At 38.2% G+C, this 25,279-nt stretch overlaps 8 protein-coding genes across 8 annotated transcripts; 3 read left to right on the forward strand and 5 right to left on the reverse strand.

Moving 5' to 3' along the window:
• Positions 1–2,154: 2,154 nt before the first annotated feature.
• Positions 2,155–5,596, forward strand: GCK72_011910 (uncharacterized protein; the record flags this gene model as incomplete). The annotated part of the gene is made up of 9 exons (XM_003103076.2): positions 2,155–2,267; positions 2,357–2,507; positions 2,553–2,654; positions 2,700–2,980; positions 3,168–3,575; positions 3,650–4,260; positions 4,307–4,440; positions 4,488–4,610; positions 5,396–5,596. The coding sequence occupies 9 exons, from the start codon at positions 2,155–2,157 to the stop codon at positions 5,594–5,596; spliced, it is 2,124 nt and encodes a 707-aa protein (XP_003103124.2).
• A 520-nt stretch (positions 5,597–6,116) lies between these two features.
• On the reverse strand, positions 6,117–7,887 carry GCK72_011911 (uncharacterized protein; the record flags this gene model as incomplete). The annotated part of the gene is made up of 4 exons (XM_003103082.2): positions 6,117–6,422; positions 6,477–6,837; positions 7,557–7,769; positions 7,820–7,887. The coding sequence occupies 4 exons, from the start codon at positions 7,885–7,887 to the stop codon at positions 6,117–6,119; spliced, it is 948 nt and encodes a 315-aa protein (XP_003103130.2).
• A 1,569-nt stretch (positions 7,888–9,456) lies between these two features.
• Positions 9,457–9,876, reverse strand: GCK72_011912 (uncharacterized protein; the record flags this gene model as incomplete). Its single annotated transcript, XM_053728748.1, has 1 exon — positions 9,457–9,876. The coding sequence occupies one exon, from the start codon at positions 9,874–9,876 to the stop codon at positions 9,457–9,459; it is 420 nt and encodes a 139-aa protein (XP_053588325.1).
• GCK72_011913 (uncharacterized protein) lies at positions 9,511–10,003 on the forward strand (the record flags this gene model as incomplete). The annotated part of the gene is made up of 2 exons (XM_003103055.2): positions 9,511–9,840; positions 9,887–10,003. The coding sequence occupies 2 exons, from the start codon at positions 9,511–9,513 to the stop codon at positions 10,001–10,003; spliced, it is 447 nt and encodes a 148-aa protein (XP_003103103.1).
• A 515-nt stretch (positions 10,004–10,518) lies between these two features.
• Positions 10,519–12,738, reverse strand: GCK72_011914 (uncharacterized protein; the record flags this gene model as incomplete). The annotated part of the gene is made up of 4 exons (XM_003103063.2): positions 10,519–10,626; positions 10,679–10,892; positions 10,939–11,609; positions 12,535–12,738. 4 exons carry the CDS (start codon positions 12,736–12,738, stop codon positions 10,519–10,521), a joined length of 1,197 nt encoding a protein of 398 aa, XP_003103111.2.
• A 1,526-nt stretch (positions 12,739–14,264) lies between these two features.
• Positions 14,265–15,386, reverse strand: GCK72_011915 (uncharacterized protein; the record flags this gene model as incomplete). The annotated part of the gene is made up of 1 exon (XM_053728749.1): positions 14,265–15,386. The coding sequence occupies one exon, from the start codon at positions 15,384–15,386 to the stop codon at positions 14,265–14,267; it is 1,122 nt and encodes a 373-aa protein (XP_053588326.1).
• Positions 15,387–19,797: 4,411 nt separating this feature from the next.
• Positions 19,798–21,993, forward strand: GCK72_011916 (uncharacterized protein; the record flags this gene model as incomplete). The annotated part of the gene is made up of 7 exons (XM_053728750.1): positions 19,798–19,844; positions 20,003–20,138; positions 20,182–20,335; positions 20,767–20,923; positions 20,968–21,421; positions 21,588–21,717; positions 21,860–21,993. 7 exons carry the CDS (start codon positions 19,798–19,800, stop codon positions 21,991–21,993), a joined length of 1,212 nt encoding a protein of 403 aa, XP_053588327.1.
• A 966-nt stretch (positions 21,994–22,959) lies between these two features.
• GCK72_011917 (uncharacterized protein) lies at positions 22,960–23,430 on the reverse strand (the record flags this gene model as incomplete). Its single annotated transcript, XM_053728751.1, has 2 exons — positions 22,960–23,281; positions 23,336–23,430. The coding sequence occupies 2 exons, from the start codon at positions 23,428–23,430 to the stop codon at positions 22,960–22,962; spliced, it is 417 nt and encodes a 138-aa protein (XP_053588328.1).
• Positions 23,431–25,279: the final 1,849 nt, after the last annotated feature.

Below are 25,279 nucleotides of genomic sequence, written 5' to 3' on the forward strand. Positions count from 1 at the left end.
AGTCGATTTGAGGGAGAAATTACTTTGTAGATATGTAACTTGCTAGAGAGTGCTCGTACAAAAAAGTTGTCAACTACAAAAATGAAGCTCTACTTTTGATCTGTAGAATCCATGAAAAATTACTTTGTGGGACAATCAGTGATATCGTAACATCCTCTCAAAATTGGACAATTTCAACTGAAAACGGCCAAAGCTCGTATACTTTTGCACGGCACTGTATATAACCTTTCATTCCGCCTTCCGCTTTCCGAATTCCGCTCAACTCTGCTTTCCAGATATTCAGTAAGCATTCCGTAAAGTTCTAGTATTCTTGGCGCACTTCGAGCGCATTTTCCCGAAAGAAGTCAATGATGTTTATAAACCAGCCAATGTAAACACAGGTGCCATAAACACGAATATAAATGAATATACTAGATACAGTTTTCAGAAATTCATTTTTGAAATTCCGTCTTACCCAATTCCCCTTCTCTATCTTCTTTCTATCAAAATATATCCACTTGTTTTCAGTCTCTGTGTTTTCGAGATCTTCTCCCACCGCTCTTTCTCTCTCTTATTCCATCGCTCCTGCCTATTACTGATACTACAACTAATACCACCACTGCGTTTTGCTGTTGGCCAGCACACCAGCCCACAGATTTTTGATAACAAAAACAACTATTTATATATAATTAGAGATTTTTCGCTATTTTTGAGAAATATTTTCGTTGTTTTTGAAGTAAGCAGCTTCATTACGTCCCTTGAGAAGTTTGGGGTTATGCAGAATCTGAGATTTAAAGATTTCTTTACGAAGAGTAAGTTATGAGACTACTCCTGCTGTTCGAGAATGTAAGGCAGTTTGAAATCGAAAAAAATGCAATTAAATCATTCTGGAGTTTGAAACTGAGTCTGTGTAGGTACACGGTAGTTCTGTAGTAATCACATTTTCACAGTTCACAAAAAACTTCCGGTCCTAGTTATCCTATCGCTTTACAGGTGCATTAAAGCCTGTTCTGATGTTTCCATTCTGTAATGTATGCTGTCATTCCCAAACTGAAAGAATTTTCAATTCGGTCTGTAAGCCAAAGAAAATTGGCGTTGTGGCCTTTGGATATGGGGTTTGGATCAAATTAACAATTGTTTCGGTATAAAAATAAACTCACAGACATATACCAATTTTTCGGCGAAAAAATCTCAGTTGGTCTTGACGCACCGTTAATACCTCCTAACTATAGTTTCCCAGTAGAGGTACTTGATTATTTTTCCAGAACTCTTCTATTATTCAGGATATGTGCATTTACTGGTTTGCCTAAAGGATTTTTCATGAAGCTATAGAGTCAGGAACTCGAAGAATTATCCAATTTTTCTAACTTGAGTGTCTGAAACACACGGGTGTCCGAAACACTGAGATTTTTCTGAAAGCATGTATTCTGTAATTTGAAGCCATGATTCAGGCATGACTGCCAAAACACGGATGTTACAGTACACCTCGTCTCTTGATTCCTTACTTTACGAATTCAAAAATCCTCATCTCATTTTCATTTGTGTGTAATTCGTAATTCTCATTGGAATTCTCTTCTCAATTTATCGTCTTCATCTCCTCCTCTTCCTAATCCGTCTATTTTAAATAATCCGCTCCAAATCCTTCTCCTATCATCCCCCATCATCATCATCATCATCGTCCGTTCCCTCTTTCTCTCTCAGAGTCTCCTCCGCCCGTACCTAAAACCTATCCCCTTTAAGAGAAAAGAAAACCCCAGTGAGGAAAACTCTCCGACGTCCACAAAAATATACCCGTCTCACCCCATAACTCGATTTGGACGGCTCTCCTCTTCTTGGGAGCACCGCCCGGGTCCCCCCACCCCGACTTTCCTTTTTTGCGCCCCGTCTCTTTTCCGTTTTTACTGCGTCTAGTCAATTCAAGTGCTTTCTCGAAATCATTGCGGATTCCTCTCCATTGAGAAAAGCAGGGAGAAAAACTGCATTTTTATGATTGTTGTTCAATTTTTCTCTCTCTCCCCGCTTTTCCCTCTCCTTCACTCCCCGCTTCTTCCTTTCAGATTTTGTATTTTTATTCCCTCACCCTCTCTCTCTCTCTCTCTTTCTGTCTATCTCAAAATATATTGCTCATTACTGGAAGAAAAGTCTTATCTTTAAATCAAAATTTCCAGAGTAAACATGGCAGACTTGGAAGCTGTGCTGGCTGATGTCAGCTACCTGATGGCGATGGAGAAGAGCCGAAGTCAACCAGCCGCCCGTGCCAGTAAACGTATCGTTCTACCTGATCCAAGGTACGTTAGTCTGGCGTGACGTTGACGCTTTTAGATACATTTCCCACAGTAACTAAGCCTCTTGATAATAACTGTTTCCTAATTTACAGTGTCCGAAGCATAATGCAAAAATTTCTCGAAAAATCGGGTGATATGAAGTTCGACAAGATATTCAATCAGAAACTCGGATTTCTACTGTTGAAGGACTACGCGGAAAACGTATCGGAGAGCCCGTGTCCACAGATCAAATTCTATGAAGCTGTGAGTTTAAAACGCATGGTACAAAACATAAACAGAATGTTACAGATCAAAGAGTATGAGAAAATGGAGACACCGGATGAGCGACTAACAAAGGCTCGGGAAATTTATGACCATCACATAATGGTGGAAATGTTAGCACATGCTCATGTGAGTTTATTTTTTGGGGAAAAATGTAAACCGAAAATATTGCAGAACTATTCAAAAGAATCGTTGCAACATGTACAATACCACCTCCTGAAACAAAACGTGCCACCCGACCTTTTCCATCGATATGTTCTGGAAATTTGCGATCAGTTACGTGGAGATATATTTCAACGATTTCTGGAATCTGACAAGTTCACACGGTTTTGTCAGTGGAAGAATTTGGAGTTGAATATGCAGTTGACGATGAATGACTTCTCTGTGCATCGTATTATTGGTAGAGGTGGATTCGGAGAAGTGTATGGTTGTAGGAAGGCGGACACTGGAAAGATGTGAGTTATCGTTTTTCTTGGCAAGGCATTAGCTTGGGTGCTCCCCGATCCGCCGCGTTATTATCTTGCCGTAGCTACCTTCCGATTAGATCCAGCCGGTTGAGCGCTATTAGGCTAATGTTATTTGACTTTAATTATCGTAATCATCCTAATTATCCTACATTTACACAATATTCTCTATTTACAGGTACGCAATGAAATGTCTCGACAAAAAACGCATAAAAATGAAACAGGGAGAAACGTTGGCTCTTAACGAGAGAATCATGTTGAGCCTTGTATCAACTGGTCAAGACTGTCCATTCATTGTGTGCATGACGTACGCATTCCAGTCACCCGACAAACTTTGCTTCATTTTGGATTTAATGAATGGTGGAGATCTGCATTATCACTTATCTCAACACGGAGTATTTACGGAACAAGAAATGATATTCTACGCTTCTGAAGTGATTTTGGGTCTCGAGCATATGCATAATCGTTTTGTGGTCTATCGAGATCTGAAGCCGGCTAACATTTTGTTAGATGAGAATGGTCATGTGAGAGTCTCCGATTTGGGTCTCGCGTGTGATTATTCCAAAAAGAAACCGCATGCCAGCGTGTGAGTTTTAAGATTAGTTTTTTGGGGGAGCTAGGAGTTCAAAAATTCAACGCCAAAATTCTATTCTATTCCAGTGGAACCCATGGCTACATGGCACCTGAAGTGCTTGCCAAAGGAGTCGCCTACGATTCATCTGCTGACTGGTTCTCGTTAGGATGCATGTTGTACAAACTGCTGAAAGGACACTCGCCATTCCGTCAGCACAAGAGCAAAGACAAGAATGAGATTGATAAAATGACACTGACTCAAGACATTGAACTGCCGAATGAGGGGCTTTCAAAGGATTGTCGGGATCTGTTAGAGGGACTTTTGAAACGGGACGTGCCGGATAGACTAGGTTGCAGAGGGAAAGGTCCGACAGAGGTTAAGGAGCATCCATTCTTTAAGGATGTGGATTGGCAGACTGTTTACCTAAGAAGAATGACGCCGCCTTTGATTCCGCCACGTGGAGAAGTCAACGCCGCTGATGCGTTCGATATTGGAAATTTTGATGATGACGAGGTGAAAGGAGTGAAATTGCAAGATGGAGACTCAGACCTGTACAAGAACTTCAACATAGTGATATCTGAAAGATGGCAGAATGAGATAGCTGAGACTATATTCGAGGTGGTAAACCAGGATGCGGATAAGGCAGAGAGTAAGAAGCGATCGAAGCAAAAGATCAAGGTGGCGGTTGAGGAGAAAGGTACTAATTATAACAATTATTATGACATCTGAAATCATTCATTTAGACTCTGACGTCATCGTTCACGGCTACATCAAAAAATTGGGCGGTCCATTCACTTCTGCATGGCAGACAAAATACGGAAAGCTGTATCCATCTCGGTTAGAACTCTATCCGGAATCGTTGACTGCCAAGCCGGAGGTAACTAAACAGGGAATCAAATTATTAAAAGACATTAAATTATTTAGTTGGTATTCATGGATCAAATAGAAGACGTGTGCGCCGAAATGCAAACAATCAAAGGAGAGAACGCGATCATTGTGAAATTGAGAGATGGATTCAAGGAGCCGAAGATTTGTTTGACTAATTCGGTAGGTCCGCCTGTGGCGGCTGGAAATCTCGGTCTAACAAGGGAAGTCTTTGGAGAAGCCACTTTCAAGCAACCTCTAAATTTGGTTGCAGGTATTTTCTACCACGAAGAGTCCATTTCTGCTGTCAAAACCTGCTAAATGTCTCTGCGAGCCGAGTTATGAGCTCTCAAACTTTTCATACGGTTAAGCCTGTTCACATGGAATTCCGAATCGGTGGTATATACTCCACCGCGCGGCTCTATTTGTGTTCCCCAGAGTTTCACATGTGCTTGTACGTTGCAAAAATAAGAATATCTTGCGTATACTACTTATCGATTTGGAATTCAAGCTTAACAATGTGAAAGATTTGAGAGCTTATAACTAGACTCGCAGAAACATTTAGCAGGTTTTGACAGCAGAATATGACTCCCCGTGGTCGAAAATACAAAAAACTTATAGGTCGTTTGAAAGTGGCGTCTCCAAAGACTTCCCTTGTGAAAACTCTCGTAATCCGAGCATATTTTTGTCCGTACGGCACCCCTCTCTTGACTCTCCTTTTCTCAATAGAAAACACAGCGAATTCGCTGGGACTTCCACAATTTTTAGACCCCCGTTTCCAGGCAATGAGACGAACTTTGCAAATTCTGACAGCGCCATTGAATAGAGCATGTTCGAAAGTATATGCGTGCCCAGTTCCCAACCTTCATATGAAACATGGTTGTTAGTCATGTTACTTGTCATTTTCAAGAAGTATTGAACCTCCCTAAAAAGTTATGACTTGGTTTTCCATATCTTCAACGTTCCAGGACGAAATCTCCCTTAAAGAATGGCATACCTCTCTCCGAACCGCCCATAAAGTCTCATCAGAATTATTGCAACGAATGGGCCGCAAAGCAATTAAGATCTACGGAGTCAACCACGACCCAATGCTATCCGAAAGTGAACGTCCTGGATCAGTAACCCGTGCATTCTTAAACAGAGCCAGCAGTGTCGATTCAGGAGTTTGAATCAAATTGTTAGCCTTTACTTCCTTCCCCACAGCATTCCTCTATCTACGGTACCTTTTCATTTTGTGATCTCCTTTTCACATTTTTTTGGATTTTTCTTTTTTATGACATTCCCTGTAAAAACGGGCATTCTTTCATCAACAGCCCATTCAATTATCGTTTGTCACTGTGTTCCTTCCCGAACTTTCTTTGTTTTTTTGGAATATTTTATTCTGTAAAATAATTAAATCAATCAAGACGAACTAATCACTTTATTCTTTTTTTAAAATACATTTCTTCTTCAGAAATAAATACGGTAATCTAAAGAGGGGCGGGGCTTCCATTTTAATTTCACTTCAGCTCATTCTTTAGACTTAAAAACTTTCAGCAAGAACGTCGTTCCTTCACATCCAATACATGACATTGTCCCATCCGTTGCCCGAATATCCCAAAATTTCAATTTATCATTGTTCATCCGCATTTTTACTAGGGAAGGACCTCTGAAATTAGAAAATTTAAAACAAATTTCAATTTTTCTTCTTTACCCATAATCTTCGTCGTTTCGCTTTGCATCAAAGTCAAGCAGCTCAATTCCTGCAGTCAACTGACTCCATTTCTCGGTTTTTTGTGGATACCATTGGAGCTCGACATACAAATATGAGATATCTGGTTGCTTTCCATCAATCCATCGTTTCAAATAATTATTCAATTGTTCTGGATTCAAATTGCAATGAGAGGATCTCTCGTTCCGAGATAATATCAAACTTTCACACCTTGCTCCAATTAAATTTTGAAATGTGAACCAATATTTAGGAGTGCGTAATGTAACGTTCTTCTGAGTTATTCGCTGAAATTATGTAAACTTGAAACACAAAAAACTTCTCACTGTAGCTTAGCTTACGTAATAGTATCTGAATTTCTTCCCCGGATCACCAACAACTATCAATTCTATTCGATCCACTAAATTTTTGAAAACAAATTCCAAATTTTCCTCTTTAATCGGTTGAGTGAAAGGCTTAGGACGAGATGAATTGTTCATATGTACATTCGCGATTGCTCCCAAAGATAAACTCTTGCAATTCGGGTCCTTGTTCACTTTTTCCAAAATGTAGTTCTCAATATTTGGACATCCTTTACCATCTATTTTGTAATCTATGTTTTCACAGACAAATGTTTTTCTGAGAAAATGTTCAACAGTCTTAGCAGTTGGGCTACCACACAAGGAATTGATAGTGAAGTAGCGCCAGTGAAGTCTAATAATGCTGTAAATGTGAGGAACATTAAAAGGAAGTGTGAGGAACATTAAAATGAAATTTCTAAGTCGGGGATCAATGACATTAAAACCGAACCGTAGAGATCCAAAGAGCGTTTCTTCAAGACCTATATATCAGAATTGCTTGGAAGTGTCAATTTCTTATCCGGAAGTCAGAAGTTGGATGTCGGAATCCCATGCAACTCTGCTACAAATCCGTTTTCAAAACGGATTTGTAGCAGAGTTGCATCTGATATACTTAATTTTTAAGTTAAATCTCAAATTTTTTCACTTTCTCGATTTCTTAATTTTCTTGGTTTGAAAATCTGCATGTTTTGACCTTTGACTTAAAATATCTGTGCATACACGAAACTCCTGCCGGCTAGTAAAACAACAAACTCAAAAATAAAGATTCGGACTCGATCAATCTAAAAATAACCATTATCCCACGTTTAGACATCTATTTCGAAAAAACCATGTCAGGAACTTAAAAGTCAATTTTTCGTACTCTTGCGATATTTGAAAATTTATCAGGAAAGTTATAGATATTTTTGTGTTACAATTGTGCCCTAAAATTTTTCTCAAATTTTCAGAACCCTAGCTCTACAATGAAAAAAATTACAGCCAAAACCACCGGCTCGTGTACTTTTGCGCGGAACAATAGGTCCATAATTTAGGTTTTAAAATACGCTCTTTCAATCTCTATGGTTTGATTTTGGCACGACTCACTTGAATTTGATGGCCTGTCCCTCAAAAGTGTATTTATAGTTGTATTCCGATGCATCACTGGAAACAACAAAATTCCATTGTAAATTCAATGTCTTAAAAGAAACACTAATATTCTGTTCCACAGCTGTATGATTGATTTTAAAAACTGAAGTTTTGAAGCGCATTGATGCAACAACTCTGCCCATTTTTTCACTACACAAGGCAAGTAGTATGCTGAAATTAAAAAGTTATATTTATACATAAATTGAGTTTCTGTGACTTACAAGTTTAGTTCTTTTACAACTTTCTTCAACGGAACAGCTGGAAGACGTAGTAGAGGAAATTTCTCCATTTTTAGAATCAAATAATACGAATCAATAACTTGGGAGAATAGCGGACAGTGTATAGATGATGAGACTGCCCACAGGGGTTTTCATTGTGAGACATCAGGTCGATGTTTGGCAATTGACTTCTTATAGGAAGATGAAACCATTTGATAAGCTACTTCTGAATCCGAACTAGAATAATGGCTATCACCACCTGTGTTTCATTTGTTTTATATGAAAGAAGGCTCGTAGTGCAGGAGCTCACTAAGGAACTTTCTGAATTATATAACTGAAATATCTCGGTTCACGGAGGCAAAAATTGAATATATGTTGTAGTTTTTTTGATAATCAGATAGCTTGTTTCCTTTTTTTCTCGTTTAAGGAAAACTGAAATCATATTAACGCCACAATTCCGATTCTCCTGGCTCAAAATAAGCTTCGGTGGAAGATTTTCCACGCGACCGTGTAGTCCTCTCGGGCAAGATTCTTTTTAGAATTACTGTCTGAGAGGACTACACGGTCGCTCGGAAAAACTCTCCCACCAAAGCTCCAGGAGAACGGGAACTGTGTGCGATTTTTGCATATGCGGTAGTAATAAAAGTTTCTTAAAATTGTCTGAATTATCATAATCTGCAATAAAAATGTGACTTCAGTCTTCTTTTAATGTGGTTGATCCAGTTGAGTGCATGCTTACTACATTTCCGAGCACTTTCTCCACTGAGTCATGCCATTTCCCCCCAATCAATTCGATTAGTTATCAAAATGATGATTTGTCCTTTTGATTAAAGTGACGTCTTTTTCATAGAACAATCACCGGAAACGAATCCGGGACGTTTTCAAACCAGACCTTTTTGAAAGCCTTCCTCTTGCTTTTTTGGAAACGTACAACCTTCAACTTTATAGTAAACTGTTCTATAATCCTTCTCCACCCAAACATTCCCATACCAAGTACTTCAACGAAACCTTCTTTCTCTCTCTCTCTCTCTCGATCAAACCTTTGTTGAGAGCAAACATAGACTTATCAACAAAAGTGGGGCGGAGCCTAAATGGAAATGTCATTTCGACGTTTGATGATAACAAGCACATAAAAGCGAGATGAGTTTGATGTACTGATTTGTAGTCTTCCTCTTTTTTTGGGTGATTCATTTCAAGGCATTCTCTAGAAACTTTCGACAATAAATACATTCTCCTGTCAGTCATGACTCATAAATCACGCTCATTCTATCGGGGGTATAAATAGATGACAAAATGTTTACTTTTTCACAATTTTCCATTCCTTCGCTTGTATATTATAGGCGCCGACCCAGAAACATTTAGGACATTTCGAAATATGCAGATTCTGGAATTTTCCACAGAAAAGTCATAATATTGGAATTTCCAGCTTAGTGTCATAGAAACCGACATACTATTTCTTATTCTTTGCTCCTCTCAATTATTGTTTACTTTTTCGCTTTCTTCACTCTCTTATCAACTTTGGCTTTTCGATCTTTGTACAAGCCACATCATTTTTTTTCTTGGCTTGTTTCATTTTTCACGTACTAGGAAATGCTCTGGAACTGGGCTGGTATTGTAAGCAAGCTAAGGACCTGAAGTCTTCAATTCGAGGAAAATATCCAGAATTCATTCAATAAACCATTTCCAGACCAACAATGATCGGAGGAGGAATCGGAATCAACTTCCGCAGCGAGTACTTCAACCCAACCACTCCAGTGAACATCCCAGTTCAAGGCTTCTCCAACGGATCCCGCCTCCGTCTCGTCGTCGTCCCAAACGCCAACGACACTTGCTTCGCCGTCAACTTCCATACTCCAGATGACATTGTTTTTCACTTCAATCCACGTTTCGACGAGGGAATGGTTGTGAACAACTCGACTCGCGGTGGAAAATCGAATTGGGAGTCCGAGGATCGTCATCCGATTCCATTCGTTCACGACAAGGTCTATACTGTCGAGTTCGTTTCGAACGGAGGAATCATTACTGTGAGTTGAATCAGACTGAATTCTAGAATTATCCATAGACTTTTAGATCTTCGTCAACGGAAACCACTTCGCCGACTTTGTCGAGCGTACCTCTTCCCAAGGAGTCCACAACGTTGAGATCAACGGAGGTGTCCATGTTCATTCCGCCCATGTCTCTCACTAATTCTGTGCTTTCTGAATTTCGCAATGGATTCACGATGTTTGCATTTTAATCATGCTTTTTTCTCCCGATTCTTTTGAACCCATTGCACAACTATTTCCTTAATCGGGTAATAATAAAATGATACTAAATACAAAACTATGAATAAGGGCCTCACAGAATAGGAAAAATGCAGGATAGAGCGATAAAAACATTGGAAAACAGAGGAAATTGAGTATTTACCTAGCCTGGAATGTTCTTTCTCAATACCAGATTTTTTCGAAATGTTTCATTTTCCTAAAAAAAACTAAAAGTCAACTAGAATTTCTTAATCTTTTTCAAAAAACGCCATTTTGAATATACAGACACTGAAAAATGCGACAAAAAGAAATTGAGTTTTGAAAATTTTATATTAAAAAAAGTAAACAAAAAAAGTGAACTTTAAAAAGTGCATTACAATGTGACAACTACCTATGGTAATTGATGAGAATTATATAAACGCTAGTGATTTTAAATCAACATTCCTCTCTGGTCGTTGTTTATTGGCAGTCGGCAGTTATCGTTCTGTAGCCACCCTCTGCTGTCCAGTACTTCAAATGATTCGCCTCGAGAAACACGACGAATTGGCGGATCGAGCCCATAAACTTCTGCAAAAAAATGTTGAAATTTTATAGGAAAACCCAGAAAATTCGAGGTCACCTCCATGAAATAGTCGTTCCACTCGGATACTTGAAGAAGTTCGTCGATTTTCGTCAGCATGCGAACCAGATGAACGATTCCATAATGTTCGGAACACCTGACAGCATCAATTGGAATTTCGAGGACACTCTTGAACTTCATATGCTTTTTGGTCGCTTCCTGGCGCAAAAGTCCGCTGTGTTGGAAACGCTCCTTTCCGGTGAGCAGGAAGTTACTGGAGAAAATAATTTTTTTAATTTCGAAAAATATACACAACTCACTTCAAGCACGCGTTGAATATCTCGACAAGCTGTCTAATAGCACCTCGGATTCCTGCATACTTCACCAATACTTTATTCTTCTCCCTCTTCGCACTCTCTCCTTCTTTAATCTCTGCCAGTTCTCGCTTCTCATCTTTCTCCACTTTCGCCAGATACTCATCAATAATGATATCGATCGAGTGAGTCACTGGCAATTCCGGAATGAAATCTCTTCCAATCAGACTATGATCCTCTCCTAAAACTTTCAGAAGTCCTGGAGGTAAGTCAACTTCAAGACGAACAGAATGAGTGGGTTCTGAAGATGTTGAATGGATGTGATTGGAGGATCCTCCTCGTTCTTTTTTCTTTGGTCGCCCTGCCTTTCGATTCTCCTTGCCATCAGCACTTGCTTTCGGATGAGTTCTCGTCTTCCCAATAATGAGATTCTTCATTGCTTCCGCCGGTGGGATGTTGTGATTCTTGTTATAATCTTCCAGTGTTCCCTTGAACATTTTCCCTTCCTCCTCCCCGAATGGAACCAATTCATCGTATCGTCTATGCCAACTTATGTAGTGAACATTGTAGTTGTCGACACCTCGAACCACTCGAATCGCTGTCACTTTTGCTGGGTATGGAGTAGTTTTTTCGTGAAGGCAGACGATCTTCTCGCCGACTTTGAATTTGGCTTCCATCTGGAAAAAAGAAAGAAATTTACAAGAACAAATAGAGAAGAAATATGAGAGATAAAAGAGGGACACCACTATCCCAAAATTAAAGAGTTTTTGATATGTAATTATTCAAAAAGCCAGGGAAAAGAGAAAATACTCTTGGAGCCATGTTCGAAAATCAGTCTGAAGCGAGTTATAAGGTCTTAAAGTGCTAAAAATCGCTCCTCGTCGTGCAGTGTATCAGTATATTACAATAGAAATTCTCCTCGTCTGCATGTGAAAAATTTTTCAAAAATTTTCAAGAAAATCTTCGAAAAATGAACATTCACGTGCAGACGAGAGAATTTCTACTGGAACACTGCTCGACGAGGAGCGATTTTTAGCATTTTAAGACCTTATAACTCGCTTCATACTGATTTTCGGGCATGGCCACAAGAGTATTTTTTTATTTTCCCTGCCTTTCTGAATCGTTTTTTCAAAACTATTTAATTTTGGGATAGTGGTGTCCCCTTTTAAGTAAAATTTCCCCCATTTCTTACTAAATCGTTCAAAGCTCTCATCACGAAACCTGGCGAAACGGTTACCGATAAGAAAGGCAACTAGGAACTTATAAAGAAAAAATTAGGTAAATTTTGAAACGAAAAGAGGCGGTGTCTTCGTTCATAGGACACCCAAATTCAATAATTCAAATAAAAATTAGAGAATCATACTCTAAATTTCTCTTATAAATAGGCAGAAGTGATTAAAAAAACATTTTCATAAAATGAACAACATGGGAAACACTGGGTGACACATTATAACAGTAAAAAATGATTCAAAATGAAATTAGTAATTATGAATGATAATTCTGATGATAACGCAGATGATACGACGGCGTTCTATTTCGAAGATCGTTTGGTTACCTGAGAAACACAACTATTTCCTAATCATTTTTATCAGCACTACAAACCTTTTTCTTTTTCTTAACGACGCTCGGTTCCCCATCTTCATCCGAATCCTCTATTTTTCTAGATTTTTTCGCAGATGACGTAGAAGCTTTTGGAGAGTACTTCTTATCTGGCCATGTTGAATCATCCGAGTCATCTGGATAGTAAGCAGAATCCTCTAAACGCTCGCCTCCATCAAGAGAGACGTTTTCTTCAGTTTCCTCCATCTCTTCCAGATCATGCGATGCTGATTTTCGTGTTCGAAGTGGTTTCGGAATGTATTTCTGTTCCTAGCTCATCAAATAATTGTATTTGATTAGAAACTCGTAGAGCATTCGTCGAAGAGGAGATAATTTCATATCTGATATCAAAAGAGTGACAGAAGTCATCATCTTCTGAATCTTCGAGTCAAATTCAAGATCTTCCGGTTCACTAGGGAATGGCTCACACAATGTTTGGAGATACACAACATGATGTATATCGTTGGAAAGCTGACGTTTCCCTGATTCCAAATCTATATTCAGTTTTTGCAACGGCGCTCCCAGTTTCGAGAAATCCGGCTCCAAAGTTTGGGTAAATTTTAGTGCTAAAACTCAAGTTGCCAGCCCGCGTGTTGAACTAACACCTAAACCCATTCGGGGAATAGATAAGTCAGCGGTCGAATGGTCGAGGGGGTTACATGTTGGGGTAGGAGGTGGACACTCTATGGTTCGATTCCTTGCTTTTTTTCCTTCTTTTTTTATTTTTGTAATATTAGTTTTTGGATCCCATGGTCACCACAATGTGCCAGAAATGGAGGTTTTGAAGATTTTCTAGTCCATATTGACCGTCTACGACGTTTTAAGAAAAATAAATTTTTCAAGAAAATTAACTTTTCTGCGAGTCCATGGCGAGAAGGCACTTGGGATTTTTTTTTGAAAACAAGCTAAAAATGATTTTTCCGAAGTTTACTTTTCTTGTTCCGCCGGTAGATACATTTGTGAAGCAACTACTCTGCTTCATATTTGGTGATTCGAAGTTAGTCGTAGTCAGTAGATCTCTACCATGTAAACATGATGGAATCAAATACCAAACAAATTTTCTATTGTTTTTCTAACTTTGAAAGATAAATTTTTCAAAAAAATCCCAAGTGCCTTCTCGCCATGGACTCGCAGAAAAGTTAATTTTCTTGAAAAATTTATTTTTCTTAAAACGTCGTAGACGGTCAATATAGACTGGAAAATCTTCAAAACCTCCATTTCTGGCACATTGTGGTGACCATGGGATCCAAAAACTAATATTACAAAAATAAAAAAAGAAGGAAAAAAAGCAAGGAATCGAACCATAGAGTGTCCACCTCCTACCCCAACATGTAACCCCCTCGACCATTCGACCGCTGACTTATCTATTCCCCGAATGGGTTTAGGTGTTAGTTCAACACGCGGGCTGGCAACTTGAGTTTTAGCACTAAAATTTACCCAAACTTTGGAGCCGGATTTCTCGAAACTGGGAGCGCCGTTGCAAAAACTGAATATAGATTTGGAATCAGGGAAACGTCAGCTTTCCAACGATATACATCATGTTGTGTATCTCCAAACATTGTGTGAGCCATTCCCTAGTCAGCCGAGTACATTTTCTTATAAATCTCTCTATGAGTCTCCTGAATATGACTGTTGCATACATATATACTGGTTTTCTTCATGAGTCCCACGGCTTGCCGAATATTGATTGATTCTACAACGAGGCATCCGATGATAATCAGTAGTCGATCACATTATCTTATGAATGATTTGATATCACCTGGAGCTCTCAATAGCCTACAGATTGTACATCGACGATTTCTGGGAGTAGATAGATCGTATGTTGTGATGGAATTAATTAGTTCTGGACTTAATGGATCAACTTCGTCTTCGTCGTTACAATCGTCTTGAACCCGCTCAAAATCCGCCTCTTCATTTACTTTCACAACTTTATTCCATGATAATTGGGGTCTCGCTTCATTCTCTTCTCTTACATGCTCGTATTTGATGAAGAATTCGAAAAGCGCCTCTTGAAACTCTTCTTTGGTCATTCCAGGATTCAAATGTGCTACAGAATTAAATATATTCTCGAATAGCTCCATCGAACATGAATAGAGATCTTCCGGAATCGTTAGGCCCAACTTTTCATAAATCTCCTCAACAGTCTCCCGAATATGACAGCTGCATACATGAAACCTCTTCTTCTTTCTCATTATTTCTTCGGCGCACATGACAGTGAAAAATCCTCGAGACAGACATCCAAGAACAAGTATAAGTCGTTCAACTGTTCGTCCGAAATACCAGAGTGACTCAGACTTCTTCGATTCTTTACAGATAGTGCAACGTGAACGTGGTTCGGTCATCTGATTCGGTAGACCACTTTTACGTTTAGTTGGCGCAGTTCTCGTATCGAAATATTGTTCTTCTGAATCGAATGGCTCCAACTTCACATCTAGCTGTGATTCCTCCATTGATCCATTTAGAAAATTTGTTGCTTCATGTTTGTTTGATGGCAGCAAGATTGGCACAAAGACTTTTATGATAGGTTGAAAATATGATGTTTCGGGTTTCGAATTTCGTGTCAACCCATCCAATTTCTCAATCATACTGTAGGTAGAATCATCTTCTGACGCTCCTTTTCCTCGAAACTCTTGATGAGATCCGGCGAGATTGAGACTTTGTTCTAATTGCTGTCCTGAATACATCTCGCATAATCTATGAAGCTTTCCGCCTTCCGAGAAATAGAAGGAGGCATCGATGGATACTGCTGGACACGAAAAGTATTCTCTAGCCATCACAGATAAAAACTCGAATTGAGATTGACGCTCCGCCCACCAGAGAAATGGACAATCGGATTCTTTAGGACGTTCTCTCATTGAAAATTGCCGATAGATCATAATTTCCGAGGTGATGAAAGTCTTTCGCTCTCTCGAATTCATCATTTTGGCATCCAAAATGTACCGTCCATTTCCAATTGGTCTTGACGAACTCGTCAATGACTAGATTCTCCAAATCTTTCCACTTTTCGTCCGGGAAAATGTCAGTGTATGAGAATAATGGATCCAATAAAACAGCTACTTCATAACAATTTCTAGAATAGTTCCCGAACGATGAATCCAACAATTCATGAACTTTCTCTTGTTGAAATGGAAATTCCCTATCAATCAGTCGTCGTAATCCCTCGATTGCAGGTATAATTTGAGATATAGAACTACTCGAAGTGCTCAACGATCTACAGTAGTAGACGCATTGTCTAAGGAGACGTTGCAGATGAATCAGATGATTGAAGACCATATTGGTAATGTATAAACGAATTCTGTGTTGTTCGCAAAAATCGATGAATGATTCGTGCTGCAAAAATTGAAAAATTATTCAAAAAAACTTTCTAAACAACTAACGAGCACAGTCTCCCAGACTCCGAGTAAGAGCTGCAAGGAAATTTTTGATCTACCCTCATGAAACAAAAAATTTGAGAAATTAGCAGGTCTAAAACGTTATTACTTTAATTTTTAGCGTAAAGCTCAAGGTCAGAAGTAGGAAAATTTCAGTTTTAGAATTATTCTGAAAGCATTATCCAACCATTCAATTCAAAAAATCCTGGTTTCAGATACTTTTTCAAGTCGAAAAGGCAATTTTTTATTTTGATTTCGGAAAAATCTACGGGATTTGTTCATTTCTCAACATTATCCAACGAATGATAGCTCAAATCGTGCTCCGGAGTATTTTACACATTTCTGTAGGACGGTTTTTCAATTTGCTCATTAGCTTTTGAGAAATCGATCAAATTCCGAATTTCTTTCAATTTTTTGTTATTTTCTCGAAAACTAATGAGCAAATTGAAAAACCGTCCTACAGAAATGTGTAAAATACTCCGGAGCACGATTTGAGCTATCATTCGTTGGATAATGTTAAGAAATGAACAAATCCCGTAGATTTTTCCGAAATCAAAATAAAAAATTGCCTTTTCGACTTGAAAAAGTATCTGAAACCAGGATTTTTTGAATTGAATGGTTGGATAATGCTTTCAGAATAATTCTAAAACTGAAATTTTCTTACTTCTGACCTTGAGCTTTACGCTAAAAATTAAAGTAATAACGTTTTAGACCTGCAAATTTCTCAAATTTTTCGTTTCATGAGGGTAGATCAAAAATTTCCTTGCAGTTCTTACTCGGAGTCTGGGAGACTGTGGAGAAGAAGACATTTTGTTAGAAGAATGTATGTGTTTTCCCACGAGTCATTGTCCATTGATGGCAGGTTTGATTCTTGGTTCCTTGCAGATTGGAAGCTGGAAAAAAGGAAACATAATATATAAAGTAACAGACAATCGTACATACTATGCAAACTTGCGATATAAATCCGGATTGCCTTTTATAAATTGAATAAATAGTCTTAATACATCCAATCCGTGTGAAAAGATGTCAATTCCCAGCAAGTTCAAAACAAACTTTGACATATTCCGATAGAAACAGATATGAAATCGCTTCACAAGCTCTCTAGACCCAGTCATTCGGAGGATTTCCTCATTCAAACCGACTGAATTACTGAACTTCACATCTCTAAAAGAGTTGTTGTTTACTGCACGACGAATTGTGATGAGAGTGTTGATGGCGTCAATTCTGGAAAAGAAAGGAACGATGATTGTGGTAGACAAGGTTGTGCGGAACAAAAAATTTCAGAAATTTCGTAACTCGGAAATATTTCGAATTATTCTTTTCAGAAATTTTGGAAATTTCGGAAACTCGGACCGAGTTACACTAGTCAAAATCAATAAACATATTTTTCCATTCCGCACAAATTCCTTTTTTTTTTATCATCACGAAATTATTTGAAATTTTAGAAATTTCGGAACCAAACTTTTTCCGAGAAAATTTACGTAATAAAAATTCGTAAATTTTCTGACGGAAAAAATTTCAAAAAGTGTCCGAAATTTCCGAAAATCTCTGCCGTCGGATGTCGATTTCGCTTATCTTATTTACGAAGAAAATTAGGAGAAAACTCACTCATTATTTGATATTTTCTTCAAATAGACAACGTTTTTCCTTTCATAAATATCCTCAAAATAATGAATCGAAAAAACGAGAAACTTCTCATCCAAATCGACATGAATATCAATTGTCACACTAATTGGTCCAACAGTTTTCGGATAATTAATCAACGGTTTAACATAGTGTTTCTGCATGTATTCCGTCATCGAATTGTCTGTCGGAATTTCACATTTCGGGTTGAAATGACGGATGAGGTCTCGAAATGTTGAATCTCTTGATACTTCCAATGGAATTCCTTCACTTATCAAAAAGTTAGACAACAATTCGGTGAATAGTGGATCCGTCTTTTCTGCATGGAGAATCGGAGGAAAATCACTGAAAACAAACGTTTCAAATGTGAAGTTTGGAGAATTTAATTACCTTCAGCTATGCGGGAAATCATTTTCATAGGGAGGAGAGAGCGTGGGTGGTGGTTGTGACTGTGGAATTTGCTGTTCTCTTGTTTGGTCAGTTGGAGATGACCTTCTGAAATGAAAAATTATGTTTTCAAAAGAAAAAAGGAGAATATCACATACATTGAGTCATTTTGAATACTAATGTCTCGCCGCATGGGATTTGAAGAACATTGTGCTGATTGCGTAGTTTGCATTGATGCCTGTAAAGAGCCATTTTGATATTTCATTGATTTTTCGTATTAAAAAGTAATTTTGGAACGAAAAATGAACAGATACAGTAAAAAAACAATAGACACAATTGTGTACACAATGCCAAATCTACAAAAATGACAATGCAGTGTGCAATCACGGCGATTTTTTCGAAACCACCTCCTTTCATTATAACGAATTTTTCTCGAAAATGAACTGTAATTTTCGCAAAATTTCGTTAGAATGAAAGAAGGTGGTACCGAAAAAAGAGGCCGTACCGAACGGGGAGAAACGAGCGAGTGAGAGAAACGAAACCGGGAGTAACGAAACCGGGAGAAATGGCGGTGAAAAATGCAAAATATGAGTTGAAAGTGATAAATGCCACTGTCTTCGTTAGAATGTGTGTATCACATGAAATGTGTGAATTTAACTTTCAAATTCATGTTCTTAAACATTGCGCACAGTTAAAAAACATGTACCGCCCGAAAAACGACTCGTCGCCATTTCTCCCGGTTTCGTTTCTCTCACTCGTTCGTTTCTCCCCGTTCGGTACGGCCTCAGAGAAAAACTCGTTAAATAGAATGAACGGAGGTGGTACCGTGGCAATGCATCACGTAAATTGAAATGTATTGCACACAACTACGTACCGTAGTCCAGACTGTGAATTTATTTAGAGACCGTACGAATCGGGAAGAAACGAAATTGGGAAGAGACGAAAGCGGAAGAAACGAAACGGGAAGAAACGAATCGGGAAGAAGCGAAACGGGAAGAACAGTTTTCCGCAAGTTTTCCTGACTTTGGCTAAAGTAATGGCTGCGCACAATGCTCTAAATCGATTTTTTAGTTTCGTAGCTTTATTTTTGACACAAAATTTAGCGCATAAGCCAGTAAAATCTTTTCTTAATTTTGGATTACGGTAAACTCCGCAATTTGACGTGAAGATGTTTGCAGAAATTTAGCCTGTTCTTCCCGATTCGTTTCTTCCCGTTTCGGTTCTTCCGCTTTCGTTTCTTCCCAATTACGTTTCTTCCCGATTCGTACGGTCTCTTTATTTATTTTATTACCATTTTTCAGTTTCCTTATTTATTTTTTACATAAAAGACTGTAAGTTCACATTAAAATACAATTAAATAATGTTTTAAAACATTTGAAAAATATTAAATTAATCCTCAAACTTGTTCCTGTGCGGTAGCTCAAATCTTGAGGTCGCGAAAAACTGTAATTTGATTCGAACATTTCACAATAATTTTTTTGTTGTTGTTACTGCTACTTATTATTCGCTAACTCGCAACCGGTCATTTCGAAAGCGAAATTATTTTGTTTCGAGGTATCATCCTGTTGCGCAATGTCCGGTTTCGAAATTTCCGGTTGCGAGTCTTCAAGATCGCAGTAATTTCCGAACTTCCGGATCTAATGTTCGCAGATTTTCGACAAGTAATGTTTCGATTAATCGCATTTTACTTTGCAAAAAATATCATTTCACGTAATAAACAGCGGCCTGAACTCGTTTAAGTGCTCTCTCCGGTTCATTTTGTTCTCTTCCCAGTTTGTTGTTCTTCATATTTATTCCCAGCTCGATTACTTTCTTACCGTTTCTCTTGCCATCTCCATCTTTATATCAAACTTTCAGAACAACTTGAAGCCGAGAAGTAATAATAATGGCAAACGAAGAGTATGAGATCGAGAGACTGATCGACTTCATCAGGTGAGAAAAAGTTATAAGACTATTGTCGAAATAAAAAAAGTGATACCCGGTGTTTGCGGACTTAATGCAAAATTTTAAAAATTAGCATTAAGTCCGCAAACACCGGGGTATCACTTTTTTTATTTCGACAATAGACTTCACTAATTATTTTTTTTCAGGTCTGAAGGGGCATACGAACAGTTCTACCATCAGAAAAACAAAGAGTTCGCTGCCATTTTCACGGAATTTTTGCAGAGATCCCGATTCAAGAGAAACTCGAGAAATACCTACGTCACCAGCAGATATTATTTCAATGTAAATTTTTGCTTTTCTTTATTTAAAGAAAAATACTTTTCAGGTGAAGTGGCTAGGCTTGGATCGAAACAGCACAACTTGGGAACCAGATGAATCGATTCCGAGTGCAGTGCATCTTGTCGAGTTCAAGAGACTGAACAATTTGGACGAACACCTGGAAAAAATCCAAGTGTCGTTCGAATTGAATCAAAAGAGAGGTTACTGTCCTCTACAAGACGTCACAATTGTGGAAAAAAACGGCTGATGAAGCCGTTAATTTGTCTCAGTTCTCTACACTTCTTCACGCTGTTGACAATGGAAGATTCGGAATGGTGCCGATTCCAGCAGGCGAGAATCTCAATCAGCGCTCCTTCTTTTTCAAGCTAAAAAGTACATATTACTTTGTGAAAAACGTGGTGTACAATACGGTGATACTCAAATTATTCAGAAATAATAACATTTTTTCATATTTACAGGAGACAAGTGAGAGCGTCGAATCACTCATCAAAGATTTCCATCATGAAAACAAATGCTTCATTCAAGGGTACATCCGGTAAGAGTTTTCTTGTTGGTTATTTCAAAATTTTAATTTTTAAACGTTCAAGATTCAAATAAATCTTCTCCCAGTAAAACCTTTTTGTATTTTTAGACATGAAAACATCGTCTCGATGCTCGACTGCTTCTACAGCCACGACCCAAACTCTGGCAACGTGCGCATCTCGTCTGTATTTGAGAATTGTCCACAAACTCTTCGTTGCCAACGAAGTTCGTTGGGAAATCACAAATGAAGGTGTCAGTTGGAAGCGGTGAGTTTTAAATAGTCCTCTTCAAACTACAAATTTTCGTTTAGCATTTTGTTCGACGTTCTGAAAGGACTTTCATATATCCACACGTATGGCATTCTCCAAGGAAAATACAATATCTTGTTCGGAAAAAATGTTCAATTCAAAATCAGCCATTTTAATGGCTTCACAATCTCAAAAGGTATCGATGCGATGAACGTGAAAAGTGTTGGAGTTGAACTTGCACCAAGAAGATACGGGTTAAATAATCAATTCGACTTTTCTGTTGATATTTACGCTCTCGCCATCGTTCGAGGAGAATGCAAAACATTGGCCGACATTGAAGAGAAAATAAAACACGCCATGGAGAATCTGTCATCAGATGAAGATCGTCACATGATCAGAATGATGCTTAAAGCTAGACTTCTCATGCACCAAGGAACAGGATCGTATCGGTTCAGTGCTCTTTCTCTCTCTCGTGCTGGCCAACATTGTATGACAGTTGAATGGTATCCGTTGAATGTTACTTCCTGAAGACAATGGATTCTGCTCCAATCGTTAGTCATCTTTTATCTGTCGAATTCTTAATGAAACCGAGCCACTGATTCCGCTTCGACTTGGAGGATTCCCGATTATAATCGAGGTATTTTCACATTCGAGAGACAGTCTTTATTTAAAATGATTTCAGTCACCTACATTGACTCCACCGGAACTCCTCACACTTCTGAAGCGAGAAGTTGTCAGTGAAGAGTACAAGAGCTGTGAGATGGTCCTGTTTGCAGAAGAGCTGAAGAACAATGAAGATGATATTCCGAAATGTATACTATATTCAATATCATCTCTGATTTTAAATATTCATTTTTCAGACAGCGACAATTCCTTCCTGTTGAAAATTACGGACACCCCCCCCCCCCCCCCCCCCAGAAAATGCCATCAAAAGTCGTCTCAGCACACTTGAAGACATAAAGAAGCCGTTGACCGGAGATATGATGAGATGGACTGAAATTGCTGGACTCCACAGCTTCTTCGGACAGAAAAATGTCGAGCCGATCGTTAAGCGATGTCGTAAAAGATCAAGTTCGTGCATGATATAAGCTTTTCTCTCTCTCATTGTTTTACTCTGTTCTATCCAAACCTTGGAAATGTATTGTAATGTTTTATCTATCTAGTAATCTTTTGTTAATACTTTCACTTCCTGAAACCCCACAATTCCCTGTGTTTACCCTTTTTTGACGCATTGTCACATCCTAGCCACCTGCACATCCCTGTTCTTACCTTTTTCATAATTCATAGTTCCATCATTGAACCACATTCACATCCATGTTGTACCTTGCACTTTCTTCTTAAGAAATGGTTTCTAGGTTGAAAATCAAGCAAATTCGAGAAACTAAGCGAATTGTGGTGATATGCTCTTGGAGATGGGTATCGTCATAAACATCGAAATATTCATGGGAGATCACAGAAAAATATTAAATGCAGTCAAATGGGAAAAAAATGCAAAATGAGTTAACATGTCAAAAATATATGCAATTAAATTGAGAGATAACTGGTTCGAAACATGATGGGATTGATAGGAAATATTGCGGAAGTCGACAGTTTGAGAAGTCAATTGATGAAAGATGACTACGTGAGTATATTCTGTGCACTGCTGACATCGCAGGAAGAATCCAAAAAAGATGCGAATGACAATACTTTTGATAGTTTAAAGCTGTGATTAATTCAAATGATTTTATTAGAACAAGATACTTTTTTCGAATACAGGTAACCTTTATTTGATTTATTCCACAGTATATCCAACATTTGTTTTCCTAGCGCTTCTTCTAGGTATTCTTTACTATTCTCTTCCTCGACTTCTCGCTCAATTCTGCCGTATCGTTTTTCATGTAGTCGACAACGAACTTGAGCACTGAGCGGACATTGCCGATAACATCAACGATGGGAACCATCTGAAAAATAAGCGGAAACTATCAATCAAACTAATTATATTCATTTACCTTCTTGGTTCTTCCAAAAATAGAAAATGTATTCTTCAGTCCAGCTCGATATTTCTCAACTTCCTCCTACTGGATGTAACGAAGAGAATCGAGAAATCCTTTGAGGTACTTCTCGAGATTCAGAAATTCATCGGTTGTTGATGGCATCGCGGTGGCTGAGTTTACATTTTTGAATAGCTCCACATACAACAACATGAGAATTGTGGAAGTGAGAATCTTTTTGTCTTTCTTAGTTCGATATGTATTCTCCACTTCAATCAAAACTTCTTCCATGGAAGCTAAGTTTGGTCCTTCGGGAAGTTCGATAGATCTACTGAATTCACTGAGAATTTGCAGAACACTTTTCACTCCGATTCTCTCTTCCGATTCTTTCAAGAAATACGGAGGACTGAAAATATTAAAATGAAGTTGTGCTGTTCAATAATCATCAAGAATGCCTTACTTTGTACTGGGAGGCGAGGCATCGTCATTGCCGGTGTTCTGATCATTCCGCAGAGTGAAATCACTATTTGCATCAGATTCGTCATTTACTAGCATTGTTGCAATACGAGATTCCAGCGAATCTTCTGAATCCACTTGCCTCCTTTTATCTCTATCTTCAATTGGTTTTCCCAATACAAAACTCCCATCATATGAGCTGTACTTTTTGATTGACTTTTTGCTATTGTCCAAAACCACAACACCATCTTTTCGAAGTCTGAAAATTTGAATCGTGGAAAGTTGAATAACTCGATGCACTTACTCTTTGAGATGCTCATCAACTAATGCTCGCCTTTGAGACAAACAACATTCTGTTCTTAGTTCTCATATCGAACTTCGTATTCTTGAAGATTTGACTCTTCACTTTAGTATACAGTCTTTCTATGCTGCTTTCCGAATCTGTGCTCTTCGTGATCTCTCTGTACTTCTTGATTCATGCGTTTGTTAGCACTTCGGTAGCATCCGACATTTTTGAAAGGAGATCGATCATCGTTTTCTCTTTATCCAACTTTTCCAACATCTTCACATCTCTTTCAGCCGTCTGAAAATTAATAATTTTGAGTTTTCGGAGCTTTCTCATAATTACTAACATTATCGTAATCGATGCCACCATCCTTTCTCTCCTCGAATTTCACTATCTGCTTTTTTTCGTTGATCTCCACATCCGCATGTTGACGCATTCTGAATAATGTCTCATGTGAGTTATTTCATTAATTCAGCACTAAAGTTCTCAAGATGATCTACCAACGCGTATTCCAGTCCGTACAAGCTCATTCCGATCAGGGCTGGGCATTGTTTGAGAGTTCAAATAAATTGTTTGACCAAATAATGTTTGAATATTTTATCTAAACAATTTATTTGATCAAATCATATTTGAATTTGATTTTCAAAAAAACTTATTTGACCAAAAATTATTTGAAATTTTCTCTCAAATAATCAAATAAAGTCAAACAACTCAAGAAAATGTTTTATTGCCAACAAAAACAGTAAATTTAAAAGATAAAAACTATATATAGTAAAAAGAAAATTATGAAAGTTTGACGGAAAAGAACTAATAAGAACACTGAAACTTTAAACTGTAACTTGCGAAAAGATGAGCGCGAATTTGGAGGTCAATTGAAAAATGCAGAAACTTAAATATCCATTCCGAAAATACCGCGGACATAAAAACGGGCAGTTTAGTCAACAAAAAAACAGTATACAGTACCGCTCAAGATGGTCAAGCCACTTCGCCGAGACAGTACACACTACAAGCGGGAAAGATTGGAGCGGAAGAGTACATAAGTATATTAAGTTTTGGGTTTTTCAGTGAAAAGGTCCGATTTTGAGAGTGTGTCATGGTAATACTGATGGTCCCATCAAGTAGATTTTTAAGAAATCATTTAGAACAAAGGTAGAGCTTCATTTTTGTAGTTAAGAACTTTTTTGTACGGTCACTCCCTAGAGAGTTATAGTCATTTTAAGTGGGACAGCTCAAAAATCGCACTATTTTGCACTGAAAAGAGTCGATTTGATGGAGAAATTACTTCGACGATAAGTAACTTGCTAGGTAGCGACTGTACAAAAAAGTTGTCAACTACAAAAATGGAGCTCTACCTTTGATTTGTATGATCCATAAAAAATGTACTTGATGGGGCTATTGCCCCATCAATTATTACCATGACACTATCTCAAAGTTTGGCGTTTTCAACTGAAAAAGGCAAAACTTAATATACTTTTGAGCGGTACTGTATACTACAGTTCAAGAAATAATTCGACAAGTTTACATTTGAACCGATCATCGGAGAAACAAGACGAGAAAGAGATCGGCATCTTTGAGGGGAAAATCTATGGGAATGGGCAATGTCTTGTTTCAAATTGAGTCAGTTTAGTATGTGTTAAACAGGATAAGAGAAAGAAGTGTGGT

The sequence above is a fragment of the Caenorhabditis remanei genome, chromosome III, assembly GCF_010183535.1.
Source record: "Caenorhabditis remanei strain PX506 chromosome III, whole genome shotgun sequence".
Classification (NCBI taxonomy): Eukaryota; Metazoa; Nematoda; class Chromadorea; order Rhabditida; family Rhabditidae; genus Caenorhabditis; species Caenorhabditis remanei.